We start from the raw sequence: 15298 nt of genomic DNA, 5'->3' as shown, positions 1-15298 counted from the left end.
TCTCCTTTTGTGTTCTGCAGAAGAAAATCATACAGGTTTGAAATGACAGGGTGAGTACATTTTCATTTTGATGGTGAACGGCTCCTTTAACTCCTACTGAAACACTGCTCGAAGCACACAACATAAAAGCTTTTGTATTGGTTTTATGGTAAAACGTTGTTACATAAAGGTTTTTGCAATCGAAACCCCTAGAAACTGTAGTGTTTTCGTCAGTTTATACAATTCAGATAATGTTACATTTAGGGTTCATAGAAGGCGTCAAGTTTTCGCTTGCTTATTTAAGGTCAAAGTCGATTTAATATACAATATACGATGACAAGAGCTATAACACACCGATAAGAAACAAAAATAAGAAACCAAAACTGTATTTGTAAGTCGAATTTCTTAAACTTTTAAACGCTAGATGCTATTGCTCAAGTGACAATGTGCAAAGTTTGATCCAGACGACCGTGACCCATAAAAAGTGTGAGCTGTGACCAGTTTCTGCTGCTTTCGGCTCGCAGGTGCTCGGGCTGTGAGAGAGGGAATGAACACAACAGAGCTCTGCTTCTTTTCAGTGTATTCATGAGTCGCATATGTTAAACGATAGTTCCGAGAAAGTCACACCAGTGCATACACTGATATGTCGAGAAATATGTCACGTTTTCTACTTCGTTTCTCATCTGTGTTTTTCAATGGAGCAACTGTCAAATCAATATTGCCAAAGAAGAGGATATTTGTAGGGATTCGGCCGATTTCTACATCGCCGGGTAGGGGAGGTTCATTTTTCGATCTATGTTTGACTTTAAATATTAACACCATCTGCTAGATATTCCTACTGTGATCGTTTTATTATAGTGTTACGTTACATAGCGCAATTTACAAAAGCAAAGTAGACTATGTAATGAGTCAATGCTGCGGTCGTGCAGTTTAGATCATCCGTGTCCTGATTACTTAAAAGGTTTTTTCATGGCGTGGGTTTACGAGCCCCCAAAGTAAACAAATTCCACGTGGTTTGTATGCGGAAACGTCAGATGAGAAATTGCTTAAATCAACCTTTGTACTGACTTGCACAGGAAAACTAATGTCTGGCTGATAATGAGATTGAGACAAAACGAATGTATATAGGCTGTAACTGACTGACTATTTTTGTACATATTGATTTGTTTTTCAGAATTTTGTCTCATGTATGTGCCCTGCAAAACACCTGCTCCGATAAAAATCACTTATTCTGTAAAATTATTATTATTATTTTATATACAGGTTTGCTCTCGTTGACACGTTATGACCACGAGTCCAAAGACTGGCAAAGGAAGTTGACTCCAGAACAGTATGTTGTAACCAGAGAAAAAGGCACAGAAGTGGTGTGTACTTTCAAATGTTGGCTATATTCATATTTTTTTTTAAAGAACCACATAGATGCAAAGCCTTATGTTTATTTTGTAGCCATTCAGTGGCATCTACCTGAATCACAATGAGGTGGGCATGTACCATTGTGTATGCTGTGACTCCCCACTTTTTAGGTAAGCTTTCAATAGATTGGAGACAGTGATTGCTGAAAAAACATTTTGAAATAGGAGAAATGTTATGGATGTTTTTCAAAACTAGCCCATTAATCATTTATTTTATATAAAACAAACTAAACTTAATATATTCTTTACATAATATGACTGAAAACAATTCAGCAAATTTGGTTTTGCCCCCAACAGCTCGGAGGCTAAATATGATGCAGGAGCTGGATGGCCATCCTTCTATGAGGCTCATGGGACATGGGAAAAGGATGAGAGTCATGCCAACATTGTCCGTCGTCCTGATAACTCACTTGGTAGCACTGGAACAGAGGTTATCTGTAAACATGTGAGTAGGAGACAATGATGTCGAGAAGTTTTGTGCTGCTGTGTGGCCATTAACAACTGTAATAGTACCACTTATTAAATACAAAACCTGGGTTAAAGTAAACTGATCTGATGGCAAAGCATACCGTATAACATGTGATTTTGTTTGTACAGTGTGATGCTCATCTTGGCCATGTCTTTGATGATGGTCCAGATCCTACTGGCCAGCGATTCTGCATAAACAGCGTAGCTCTAAACTTCAAGCCAAGAGAAATGTAAACCAGACATTTCATCAGCAAAACCAGAAGTTACATCCTTTGACAGGAATGTTGTTTGGTGCAAATGAAGACAACCTATGGAATTTGAATAACACATGAACCATTGTGATATGCTATAAATATATTGAGACTTGGTCAAAAAATGGATTTCTGTCTCCTGTGCACTGTATTCTTGCTTTATCTAACATGTGTTTTTGGCATTTACATTAAATTGTAATAATGCAAACAAAAATGACTGTTTTTGGTTATAAATGACAGGATTTAAGATATCAGAGTTGCACAAATAATTTGTATGTGAATAACCTTGTTTTTGTGTACATGGCCAATTTTGGGGGTTTGTTAGGAAGTTAATGATAAACCCTGAGCAAAGGTTCATCATTCTGATCGGTGTGGATGCTGGACAGTTAACCTAAAGAAGTCACTTAAAAAAAGCTTTAACTGATCTAGTAAACCAAATTATTAAAAGAACCGATTCAAATCAATATGATGGGCTTCCGGCTGCATTTGTTGTTTGTTCTGATATGGCTTAGTCTTTTGGAGCATGCTGAGACACGAAGAGGGTCGTTTAAACCAAAACCAAAGAAGCCAAAACAAACCGAGGCAGAAAAAGCTATTGAGAAATTGACTTCAAATCCAAACATCGACATAAATCAGGTATATTTCAACATTACTTAATTTAAAACTCAAAATTAATAACTCAAATTAATTCATTTTGTCACCACACATTTTTAAGTGCAGCCTTAGGATTTAACATCATTCATACTGACAGGTTATTTCTCTTGCATGGTATTACATGCCCAGACTTTCAACATTATTTTCCACTGTAATCACATTGAAAATCAGAAGAAGTCTAGATGGTTTCATCGGACGCACGCACACGCTGCCCCAAAGTTTACTTCCAATCTGTGTTTGTTTATAATATAACAACTGTTCTCTATTCAATTAATTAATATTAATATTTTTTTATCACATATACATTTTAATAAATTACATTAAAACTACTCAACAGTCACAGATTCTTTGCAGAGATCTATGGAAGTTAAGATTTGGCTACGGTTTCACCAGCAACCACATAAATATTATTTAGCTCAGACTTAACTTCCAGTAGACCTCCACAATTAATGAATAACTGTTTAGTAGTTTAAATATAATTCATATACAAGATGTTTCGTCGTACACGCCCGCCAGGACTGCAGTTAACTTCCACACTGAAAACCCTAATAAGTTGACTGAACTAAATTGATTGAGTAAACTCGTTGCCTCAATTTAATTGACTAATGGAGTCTCCTAAAACTAGCATATTTAAGTTCATTTAACTTGCCAGTTTTGTAGACTATACTCAAATCATTGAGTTCACCAAACTTGGTGCTTATATAATGTACTTAAATTTTTTAGTTCACTTAACTTGGTAATAATTTCAAGTGTAGTTATATATTTAAGTTAACTCAACATGCAAATGTTGTTCTTATTTTTGAACCTTTGTGCATAGCGAACTGAAATAAAACAATGAACAGCATATTTAATCTTTGAATTTTTATTGACAAAATGTCTATTAATGAAAATACAGTAAAATACTACTGTAATGGAAACGGGTCACATCAACACTGCAAAGGTGGTGACAACAAAATTAGCAGTACATCAACTGTACAACACTTCACACATCTAACGATTTTTTATGCACTGAACATGTAGGCTAAACATAACAACTACATTTCACCATTAAATATTTGTGCAAACAAGGCACATTGTCACCGAACATTGTCTTTAGCCCTTATGTCACAATATTACAGTACAAACTATACTGTAATATAAATATTACTGGGTCGTAACCACACTAAAGATCTGTACAATTGTAACAATATCCCAGGTTGTATTGAACTCCAATTGTAGAACTCAAGGGGGAAAAAACAAAATAAAGGGTGGTGTTTCACAGTGACGTTTCTTAAGAAAAAGCTGGTTTGCCAGAGACTGCACTTTAGGCTTGAGAGCATTTTGTCCCATTGACATTAGAACACGCTGGATGAAATCAAACGTGTTGTGGAGTGATTCGGGGTAATTCAGGTCTAGAGCATAAATCCGACCGAAGAGCAGACAGATTGCCCGTGGGAGGTCCTGCATTTTGTCCATCACCACTTGGCCTTCAAGAATTATTCCAATCGAAGAAGTCAGATGCAAGGAGTTGGGGGGCTGAAGATCAGTGTCCTCAAATAAAATCCCCACTGGCACATCAAGGATAGTATTGCGATGATCAGACACCTAATAAAAAACAGGTATAAATATAGTATCGTGATCAGGAATCAAAGGTTTATCATCAAATGTAATTAATGTAAATGTATTAAATGTAAGCGGTGCTATTTCCCGATCGAGTCCCCATCGTGTTTTTGTATGAATTTTTGCCAGATGAACTTTTAAACTACTGATGGAGTTGAACATACAAAGACAGTCTTGTGTAGGCATGGAAAAGGTACAGTGTTTTGATGACCACCATGTTTCAAACGACAATGTTTGAGAAGTTCCTCTCTTTTTGCTGTGTGAAAAATGCAATACTTACATTTCCACATGTCCTTGTCTCATGTTACCTGTAACAGCAAAAGTTGAAAATATTAAGTTTAACTAAGTCTGTGCAAAAAAAGTAAATTACATTATAATTCAGATGGTAATTCTTACAATGTTATTCGAAATAAAACTTAACATCATGCCCTGAGAACATTATCCTGAAAATATTGCTAATTAACTGGGACACCGACAAAAATTGCCCTTGTAAAGCTAACGTTAACCCACGTGGTCTTAAGTTAAGAAGCAAGGAGCTTCCATGTGCTTTCTCTCAAAGAAAACCGATTAGGCCACTTCTTCGAATATGTATTTACCTCACTGGTAAAATAAGAAATAAGTTGCCTTTTCAATAATGATCACAGAAGTGGCTGCCACGTACTTTACCACAGAAATACACGATTGCACAAGTGTAATTAAGTGTATTAACTTATATGTTTCAGTATTTCAAATCAAACAAAGAACCATTTGATATATCAGTTATCAAAGCGTCACCGTCACAAATCTATATCGTCAAGTTAATTGGTGGCTGACGTTATGCTAGCAAGTTTGACCGGGCTACGTTGTCTTTTATTATAGAAACGTACCACAAGGGTTTAAACAAACACATTTCACTCTTAATAAAAAAAATCGCACAACCTAACTTATATATATATATATATAAATAAAATGGCTTACCGAACATATCACATACACCGTCTTAAAGTCTTGGCTTGCTTGAAGTGGGGTGTCAGCAACAGAACAGATGAGGCCAATTATACAATCCACCAATCAGTGCAATCGTTTTCTTGTTGCTAGGCAGAACAGAACTCCGCATGGCAATCACTTTAAAGTTAAATCGTTAGAACGGAGTGAGCCGTGTGAAATAAACCTAAAACACTGAATGAGTGGTCGCTAACACATAAAAACAAGCTTCAACCGTGTTTGCACGATCAAAATCAATGAAATTTCCCCGATTTAAAGTAATTTCATGCTGTCCGTCTTCAAATGAAAATAAAGAAATAAACAAAACCATACCGACAAGATGAGACGATTATGATGAGTTTTAATGAGATTTGCGAGGAGACTTGTGAGGAACTCTTCGCGTATTTCAGCATGTGGCATGTAGGCCTATGCGTGTTCCTGCCTGTATAAATATTAACACAAATGTATTAAAAGGCTTTTGGTTGAAAACTTTGCAACCCAGTGCCAGAAAAATACTTTTTACTTTTTATGTTTTAAAGTTCATTTATAAACTTTGAAAAGTTTCTCCCTAAATAAAAATAAGTAAACGTATTAACTTTATGGTCAATAATTGTAATTGAAACCATTTATTTTCTGATTAAAATAAGAGAAAAGACCTTGCACTGAAACGCATTTTAGTCAAGAAGACAGCATTTTTGAAAATGACCTATTTTAAGGGGTTATTTTTGAGGACTAATCATGATTTTGAGCTCAGAACACTTGAAATTTTAAGTTTCTGCATCTTGAAGGTACATACAGTTGAATGAACTCATATTTTTAAGTGACAGGCCCGAAACGGAAAATTTTAATTAATGTTTAGTCAACCTCACTTGATTGTTTAAGTACATACAACATTAGGGTTTACAGTGGGTCTGTGTTTCGCTAGTATCTAATAAAATAACTACTTATATTTTTTATGTTAATATTCATTTGCATTATTATTTTATTGTATAATACATCTAGCGGTTGAGCTTGGTATCCAGTCTAAACTCAAAATCTTGGTTTGACCAGTTTAGCCAAGTCACGGTTCTTCTCGGATTCTTTTGCTTGTAATTGGAAAGACTTTGGGAATGTGTACCGGAAGTTAAAGCAACTAGCCCACGAACGCGCTCATGCTTAGTAACGTTTTTTTATGAATTGCTTTGAATCTTTTATCAAAAACGTAAAGGTCCTCTCCCCTCTCAACAACAACTCTTCACCACATGACGACAGCAACAAAAGAGAGGTATGACTATACACGGACTGTCCAATGGCCATGGATTTGTAGACCTTCCCTGCAGGTCCAACTTACAACAAACCAATTAAAAAGGGAAGGGCAAAATAAAGCCCCGCCCTACATTGTTTCTAATTTGATAAGCCGTTGTTTTACTCGGATACACGTCATCATATACAGAAAATAAGTCAAACGAAACTTCCGTTTTATGGTGACCTTAACATTCAATATTCTGGATGGACTTGAAACGAGTCCGATACATTTGGTTTTCTCAGGAGATTTGCGCGTATGATCGACGGATATGATCAGCTCTGTGCTTTCATTTCTCTGGACCGGAGGACACTCACGTCACGTGCGAAATTAAGACTTAAATGTTAATGTATTCACTTTCTGGATCATCCCCCATCTCCCATCTATTGCATTTTACCTCATTCACCATGTAGGACATAATAAAGGTGCAAATTAGCTTCCGCCGCTCTCATAGTGAAGGGGGCGGGACTCTTCGGATTCTAAAGCGGATTTGATTGCACAAGAAGTGTAGCGTGATGTCATGGAATTTCTAGATTTTTTTTAGCGCGTGTGCTATAATGTCAGTTTTGAACGGTTATATCTTTTAAACAGGAATTTTGTCAGCATGTATCAGTTTGATGATGTCCTCAAGGCTAAATTGAGGCTAAATATCTTTTATAAAAAGCAAAAAACTCATAAAAAAATCATTTTGATTTCACTGGGGCTTTAATGTCACTTTGAAACCGTCTGGGCCGAAGTTAACTTCTGGTCTGTGTTTGGTTATAATATAGCAATTTATTTTATAACTAATAGACGTTTCATTTGATGCATGCGCCTGGCCCAAAGTCTGTTTGTATTGGTCTGGCTAGTGGCTAATAATATACTATATTGTATTTAATTTATATTAACATTAATTAACATTGATATTTTCTTATATAATAGTAGTATTAATTTATCAATTTAAATCTGATTGTTCATTAATTTTATTAATAAACAATTTGTAGAAAGGGTCGTATAACCTTGTCGCATGTAAATTTAGCCAAACTGGTTCTTCTACTGGTAACCCAAAACTGGCCAGCTAATGTAATTTACTTGTTATTTCTTTTGTTTGTTATAGGAAATTATGTAAAGAGACACTATTCTTTGCGGCTTGGGCCACAAAAGCAAGCATGTGCATTAACGTTGCTTTGAAAACGTCTAAGATATGTATTTTCTTGCTCTATAGATGACTGGGAAGTGGCACCTGATTTCTGTGATGTCACGATGTAAGACACTTCTGGAAAAGGGCTCTAAACTGGAGAGCACAACTATTGATCTGAAAATCAATGGAAGCAAGCTGTCTGTAAACACTCTAACCAAACTGTGAGTAGAACTTTATCCACAAGGGGGAGACATGTAGAAAGCCGCTGCATTCAAGCCTTTGCCTATTCGTCTTATTTTAGCCAAACCTCTGATGTTCTTCAAACTAAACATTAGCAAATATAAGCAAACTCCATGGCAAATTATCTGCTTTTTATTTTTCCCACATCATTTTCACAATTTCAGAACATACTAACTTTAACCGGTCAAGCACATCTCTCACAACCTTCAAAAAATTACGTAAAACCCATCTCTTCTGTGAATACTTGACAGACAAATGAGAAATACACAACATTGAAGCAAAATGAATCCCTTCAAACAAATGCCATCACATATTTAAATGATCATGATCTGCGATCAAACACATAGTCAAGATGAAACCTGTAACGATATTCAAGTTTTGTAACAGGCTTTATCTTGTTTTATCTTCTTAGTTTTATTCTTGCAATATTTTGCAAGAATGTAATTTCAAGAAAAGTCATGCCTCCCCATTTGTTCATCCCCTGTGCATTTTCTTAATGTCAGCAATTTTGAGTGTTGGGAGATCAGACAGAACTACATGATCACAAAGACCAATGGACATCTCATTCTGAAAGGTGAGTGTCTGATGCGAACAAAAGCATCAGAGACTGTGTAATGTAAATTATATGAAGAACTTGTGAAATTCTTACTGACACGTGTTATGAAACGGATAATAAAAAAATAATCAATATAATACAAAAAATGCTTCGATAAGCAGAGTTAAAGTAAAGTTTATTTATACTACTGTATCAGAACATTTCCTTTAATGTGCACAGATGCATTAACACTAAATACATATTTTACCATCCACTACAGGTAAGAGATCTGCTGATGATGTGAATATATTTGTGATTGATACGGACTACAGCTCCTATGCTATGATGTTGTTCAAGAGAGGGAAAAATATTACCATGAAATTATATGGTAAGCATTCTAACAGGTTAATATCTTTGTGTCATTGCATGATGGTTAATATTTAATTATCAAATGGCCCTGCTGATAAAAATTAACAAAAGCCAACACAGAAATTGTAATGGATTTAATAGTTTTAATGGAAATCATATTGGTTCTAATAGAAACCTCTTGTGGTTCGAATAGAAACCTCTTGTGGTTGCGAAGGTTAACCGCTGATGGTGGTATTCGTAAAGAAACCATTAGAATTAAAATATTTTTTATATCAGGAGGGCCCCAGTTAATTTTGCAGACATGAAGTTTAACAAAAGACTGTAGTTTGAAGAAAAAACATAGTTTTGTTTCTTTTAAAGGACGCCACGGTATCTTGCCTGATAATGTAATAGACGCATTTGAGGATCGTGCAAAGACATTCGATTTTGGATTGGACCTTCTTTCCCAGTATCCCCACTACGGTGAGAAAGAATTGCTACTTTTACCAGATTATTTTAATGTAGCCTAACATTTTACAAACATGTTTTAACGCGAGGCTCTTTTGCAGGCTTTTGCGGGTTTGTAGACAAAGTGCTGGGTAAGATGTTCATTTTTTATGTTACATTTGCCACGTTGCTAATTTCATAAAAATTACGTTCATTTGTCATACTTCATTAAGCATTGTTCTAACAGCAAAAGTATTCTGGGTTTGAATCCCAAGGAACACACATACTGATATAAAAAAAACATGAATAACTTGGAGTTTGGCTAAATGTCAACCAAAAGCACAAATGTAAAATAACTTTTGCCTGCTGTTAGATTTTGATGAGCAGTGGCTGGGTGGCCCGCCAATGTACTAGAATGCAGTACATAGGCTTAATGAAAAAGCCGGACCAATTGCTTATGGAGAAAAGAGTTAATTGAAGGTGGTTGTGTAGCATAGTTCTGTAAGGATCTTTGTCCTTCTACATTCTTAGCCTAGATCTTAACCCAATTAGTATGTGTGACCAGACTTTATACATGGTAACAAAGGGCCTTCATAAAAACTTACCAGTAGGACCTCCTACTGGAGAACTTACAATGGAAAGGATAGATGGGCCATCCTGTGTATTGATCAGTTGATTGCCTTACAGATAGTCCTATATGTTAACTACGGGTGGGGAACAGGAACAATGTAATCAGTTGATTGCTTGAGCCATTTGGTTAACCTTTTACAGTTATATGTTAACTACAGGCAGGGCACAGGTACAATATAACACAGACATTTAGGGTAATTACACCAGGAAACAGTTGAAAAACATACATATTGTATCAAAAAAACATTCATCCCCAACCATCTTTACACTGCACTGCATCAGGCAGTCAGTCAGCTAAACTGCCTCCCACGCCTGCCCTCCCTCCCTCTCTTGCCACATGCACCACTGAACTCTGACCTCATCCGAAGGTCCTACCATTTCCCCCCCACAACATACACTGACCCGCACTAGTCAATTTGTGGAGCCTAGGTCCGCTCACTTCCTCATTCAGCATTGGTCTGCCACTCTTCTGGCAGGTTAAAGAAAGCCTGCTCTCTTGTCACTTTAAACCAGTGGTTCTCAAACTTTTTTGGTCATTCCCCACTTTAGACAAGGGGGAATTTTCAAGCCCCACCTGCCCCCATCGCCCCAACACAATGCTAATGAAATGCGCAACAAGCTTAACATGTTCCAATTTATTGAACTAAAAAGTAGTATCAGAGTAATAAGTTGTATCTAAAATACAAAATATATACATCAAATAACAGAAAGTTCTAAAATAAAGAGAATAAAAGTGCAGCTGTGTCATAATAACTTTCATGAAATAAAAAAATTGAGAAAATAAAAGTGCTAATTTCAAAAATAGAAAAGATATAAAAGTGCCATTTTGAAATCTGTAAAAAAACATTTAAATATGGCGGCGAAAGTTTGTTCCGTTACAATTAATATGCCGATGTCACATTATTTTGGCACTTCGGTTCCAGGTTATATTTTTCTCGGGGTCTCATATCTAATGTTCTTTTTATATAGACTCCATGTAGACTAGTAATGATTACCCCTTTAATGTTTCCATGGCGACGCGTCATATTTGTCACGTGACACACCGCAGCCACGCCTTAATTTCCTTTTTTATTTCAAAATATTCACAAACTTGCTTACCACGTCATCAACTATCTGATATTCCGATTCTCAAAAATGTGTAAGTGAGTGTGTTTGGTCATTAATAAATAATCTTGATCTATGAGACGGGTGCCGACATGTTTCTTTGCCACGCAGTTCAGTTTTGTCTGTCATCAGTTTCTCCCGAAATACATGCAAGAAAGTGGCCGGTGAACTCCGAGAACTTTAACTCTTGTAAACTTTATAGTTACTTCCACTATGTTTGTCTGATGTGAATAACACACGTCGTCAAATTATATTTGAATAGATTGTTATTGCTGCTTCCACAGACATGAGTGTGTATCTTACAAACTCCAAATGTATTGTTTCCGGGCCTGGTCCTCTCTCGCTGACGGTCCGGTCGCTCGTCCACTTATGCTTCACAATCTCCATCCGTGATACCAGACCGGTGCGCGTACAGATGACGCTCGTTATCATTCACGCACCGGCCTCGAATCCCGGCTCTCGCCCCGCCGACCTCACTACAATTTCATTTGTAACCATGAATACAAAATTCCGGAAGATTTGATCTCATGTTTCCATATAAGGCATACAAAGGAACATTTCCTCCCGTTTGGCGCGCCCCACCTGCCACGTCTCTATTCCCCACCAGTGGGGCGCGCCCCACAGTTTGAGAAACGCTGCTTTAAACAGACTAATAAGCTCTTTGCACTACTTTACATCTGCACTGTTGTATATTTCACTGGTTTGAACTCTATCTGCCATTACCTATCTTGTTAAAATATTCCTGCTTGTTGTATTTGACATATATGTATAATCTGTATTTATTTGTATTTTTATATATATATACCTTTTATTCTGTGTAAGTGTTATTTGTATGCAGTGTGGGTCTGAGAGTAAATCAATTTCAATCCTCTATATGTATGTACTGTACATGTGGCAGAATTGACAATAAAGCAGACTTTGACTTTTGGGTATACTGCTGAGTGCGACTTAATCACAAAAATATCATATTTTTCAGGGTTTTGTTTTTAATAATTTGGTTAAATTAACCAATATGAATATTGTATGCACAGCAAAATCGCCAGTGTTAAAAGGTCAAATAACTCTCACAGTGTATATATAATCCACACTTTGAGAGTGTGGATTATATATACACTGTGAGTGTTCATTTGACCTATTTTAACACTGGCAATTTGACTGTGTGAATATATGTGATACATACAATGTATCATGCAATACATTGTATGCATTGTCTGTCATGCAATATATTGTAGTGTACTGTTGAACATTTTGTACTAGTGAATTCGTGTCTGGTGTCGGGTAACCTTTACTGATTGGCTGAAATAAATGTTATGTTACAAAATGAGCAGCCTCCAGCCAGTTGTGCAACCTGTTATGTTAACATCACGTTTTCTGTTTGACATAGATGCATGCATACTTACATCACATTTATTAGGTTTTGTAAAAACATTGTTTTTACAAAAACATTTGTAAAAACATGCAAACCTGTGCATTGTTGCACAGGTCATTTCTATTGTTTTATTGTCTCACTATTAAATCTAACAATTCTGTCATTGCTTTGTCTTTCAGAAATGGCTTGACTGAAAACTATCTTATTGCAGAAGCTCTGAATGAAAGAAATCAGCACGTTCAAACAACAACACTTTGTTCAGCAGCATGCAAAAAATTGAAATAAAAAAAGTTATTATGTAATCTCAAGTTTTTTGTGTGTTTTAAAAATCGCGCCTTTCAGGTATAAACAATACACATGCAACCTGGAAAGGTTAATTTCACATTCAAAATGTTTTGTCAAAGTATTTTTGGTGGTAAAACACATTTTACGAGGTTTACTTATGAAACATGTTATTAGTAAGGTTATGTAGCCTGTGATGTAACTCTTCAAACAAGATTCTGCCTTCCTGCCCAGAATTGAATATCAGAAATTCCTTCAAACATCCAAAAGGAAATAATGCTCTCATGAAAAATGTTATGAATAATAATGAATTATTATTATTTAATGGTTAATTTAGGCAAAGCTATTATATAATACATGCTATGAGGTATTCTGAAGACTAAAACAAAGAATTAAAATGTAGATGTGGAAAAATCCACGTGGGGAAGTTGTATAACCACTGAAATTACAGATGTGGGAAGGCCAAAAAGGGGCTAAAGGGGAGGGTTTGGGGTTCACACTGCAGGATATAACAGAGCTTAGCATTCCTCTCCCGCCACAGCCAGCATTGCTTAACCAATCTTTTGACAGCCTTCAGAGAGAGAACTCTACACTTCTGCAGCCATGATGAGTGTTGTGTTGAAGATGATGTGCGTTTTGCTTTGTGCAGTGTTTGTCTCTGCTGAAGTTATGCCCATGACTGACTTTGACCTGGAGAAGGTATAAGATAGATTTCAATAGATTACAATAATGTTCTACTATGATTTACAATATTACATAACATGCAATTTTATGTAATAAAATATTTTCTGCTGGCATAAAATATTTTCAACTTATTCAAGTTAGACTGAAATGATTTTAAGTGTGCTATAGTGTGTCATTTAAGCCCCATGCTTCAACTCTTTCCTCTTCAGGTGGGCGGAAAATGGTATCTTGTTGGCTTTGCTACTAATGCAAATTGGTTTGCCAGCAAGAAGGCAAGCATGAAAGTGAGCACTTCCATGCTGACGCCTACCGAGGATGGAGACCTTGACCTAAACACAGCTAGTCTGAAGTAATCTTTCGCCCTTTTACACAATGTGTTCTTCGCTTTGCTACAATTTTAAAACCACTTTTGCACAATGTGTTCTTCGCTCTGCTACAATTTAAAAAACACTTTTGATCATTTGAAATATGGCATTAAATCGCTTCATTTGTTTCTTAGAGATGACGGTTCCTGCTGGAGGATGCATTTTCTTGCCCAAAAAACGGAAACTCCAGGACGTTTCGTCTATTATAGTCAGCGTATGTTTCCTGCTTTATACCTGTCTTTGAAATTTAACAGTCTGATATTTCTGTATTAGCGAAATATCTAACAACATCTATATACGTAAATAATAAAGTTATCATCATACTTTGTTTTCAATCTATCAGGTTGGGGAAATGACAATGATATGCGTGTGGTTGAAGCCAAATTTGATCAATATGCCATCATTCACACCATCAAGACCAAGGGAGGTGTATCCGATGTTCTCAACAAACTCTACAGTAAGAACTCACTTTGTCCAAACTGCACAGAAGAGATTGTTTTCATGAACATTTGATGGTAAAAATGCATTGTTTTATGATCACAGGTCGTACTGCAACAATAGCTGAAGACCTGGTGGAGAAGTTCAGAAAGTTATCTCTGGACACTGGCATTCTGGAGGAGAATATTGTCATACTGCCACCAAATGGTACATTTAACAGGATTAAGATTAATCCCCAAAAGCATTTATAACAGAATATTACATGGTTAGCATAATTCTTTACTAAATTTAGTGTTTATTGTTATTTTGTAGGAGAATGCTCACTTGCTTAAGCGTCTCATCTCCCAAGAAAACATCATCACCTGGTCCAGTCTTTTCAACTGAAAACACAGATCTGAATTGCTGGCCTTCTTCCTGGTTTTACATTTATTCATTTGGCAGACGCTTTTATCCAAAGCGACTTACAAGTAGTTTTTTTTACATTGACACATTACTGTAGACTAGAGCAATCAGGGGTAAGGTGCCTTGCAACAACTGACCCCGTTTTGTGTCTTACTTCATATAGAAACAATCTTCAGACACGTTTTTGTGCCTTAAATGCAGTTTTGTTGTGCTTACATAGATGGTAAATCAATCTGGCAAATAACAGTTTCTCGAATTAACTCTCAAGAGGTCTGCAAAGAATAGGGGACAGAAACGACGAAAAGAGTTCTAGGATGCAGAAAGATGGTTTAACTTTGTCCATATGAGACATAATCATTTTTTTTAAATATATCATGTTGTGTCACATTTTCACCCACATGACACCTGCACATGTTTTATGAATAATGCGTAGATTGCTGGTTTTGTTTGCTGCTTTCAAATAAATCTTCAAAACAAATGGTGTGTGTTCCATTCAACTCCACATCTAATTCTCATTTCAATTTGATAAACAAAACTTTTAGCACAAAACACACAGTTTATTAATTAGGATATTTCTAACACACATCATAAAAGATATTTTAGAATAAATGAAAGAAGTGTAAACTGAAAGTAAGATTGAAAACAAACAGACCACTCCCATATGGCTACGTTCCAGGTATACTTGTGTGTACGTTTGGATGCGTTGAATTTTTATATTAACAAATT

The 15298-nt window shown here is 36.1% G+C and overlaps 3 protein-coding genes across 3 annotated transcripts; all 3 read left to right on the top strand.

The window, feature by feature from the left end:
* Positions 1-47: 47 nt before the first annotated feature.
* On the top strand, positions 48-2572 carry msrb2 (methionine sulfoxide reductase B2). Its single transcript, XM_079488341.1, has 5 exons — positions 48-749; positions 1243-1343; positions 1426-1502; positions 1689-1836; positions 1989-2572. The coding sequence occupies exons 1-5, from the start codon at positions 623-625 to the stop codon at positions 2091-2093; spliced, it is 558 nt and encodes a 185-aa protein (XP_079344467.1). The 5' UTR covers positions 48-622; the 3' UTR covers positions 2094-2572.
* Positions 2442-13234, top strand: c8g (complement component 8, gamma polypeptide). Its single transcript, XM_079488340.1, has 7 exons — positions 2442-2746; positions 7813-7949; positions 8472-8542; positions 8784-8891; positions 9233-9334; positions 9421-9450; positions 12581-13234. The coding sequence occupies exons 1-7, from the start codon at positions 2576-2578 to the stop codon at positions 12589-12591; spliced, it is 630 nt and encodes a 209-aa protein (XP_079344466.1). The 5' UTR covers positions 2442-2575; the 3' UTR covers positions 12592-13234.
* Positions 13220-15091, top strand: LOC306912296 (lipocalin-like). The gene is made up of 6 exons (XM_079488342.1): positions 13220-13382; positions 13577-13716; positions 13867-13946; positions 14076-14189; positions 14276-14377; positions 14483-15091. The coding sequence occupies exons 1-6, from the start codon at positions 13287-13289 to the stop codon at positions 14500-14502; spliced, it is 552 nt and encodes a 183-aa protein (XP_079344468.1). The 5' UTR covers positions 13220-13286; the 3' UTR covers positions 14503-15091.
* Positions 15092-15298: the final 207 nt, after the last annotated feature.

The sequence above is a fragment of the Barbatula barbatula genome, assembly GCF_947034865.1.
Source record: "Barbatula barbatula genome assembly, chromosome: 23".
NCBI lineage: Eukaryota > Metazoa > Chordata > Actinopteri > Cypriniformes > Nemacheilidae > Barbatula > Barbatula barbatula.
This window is presented reverse-complemented; position numbering and strand designations above follow the sequence as displayed.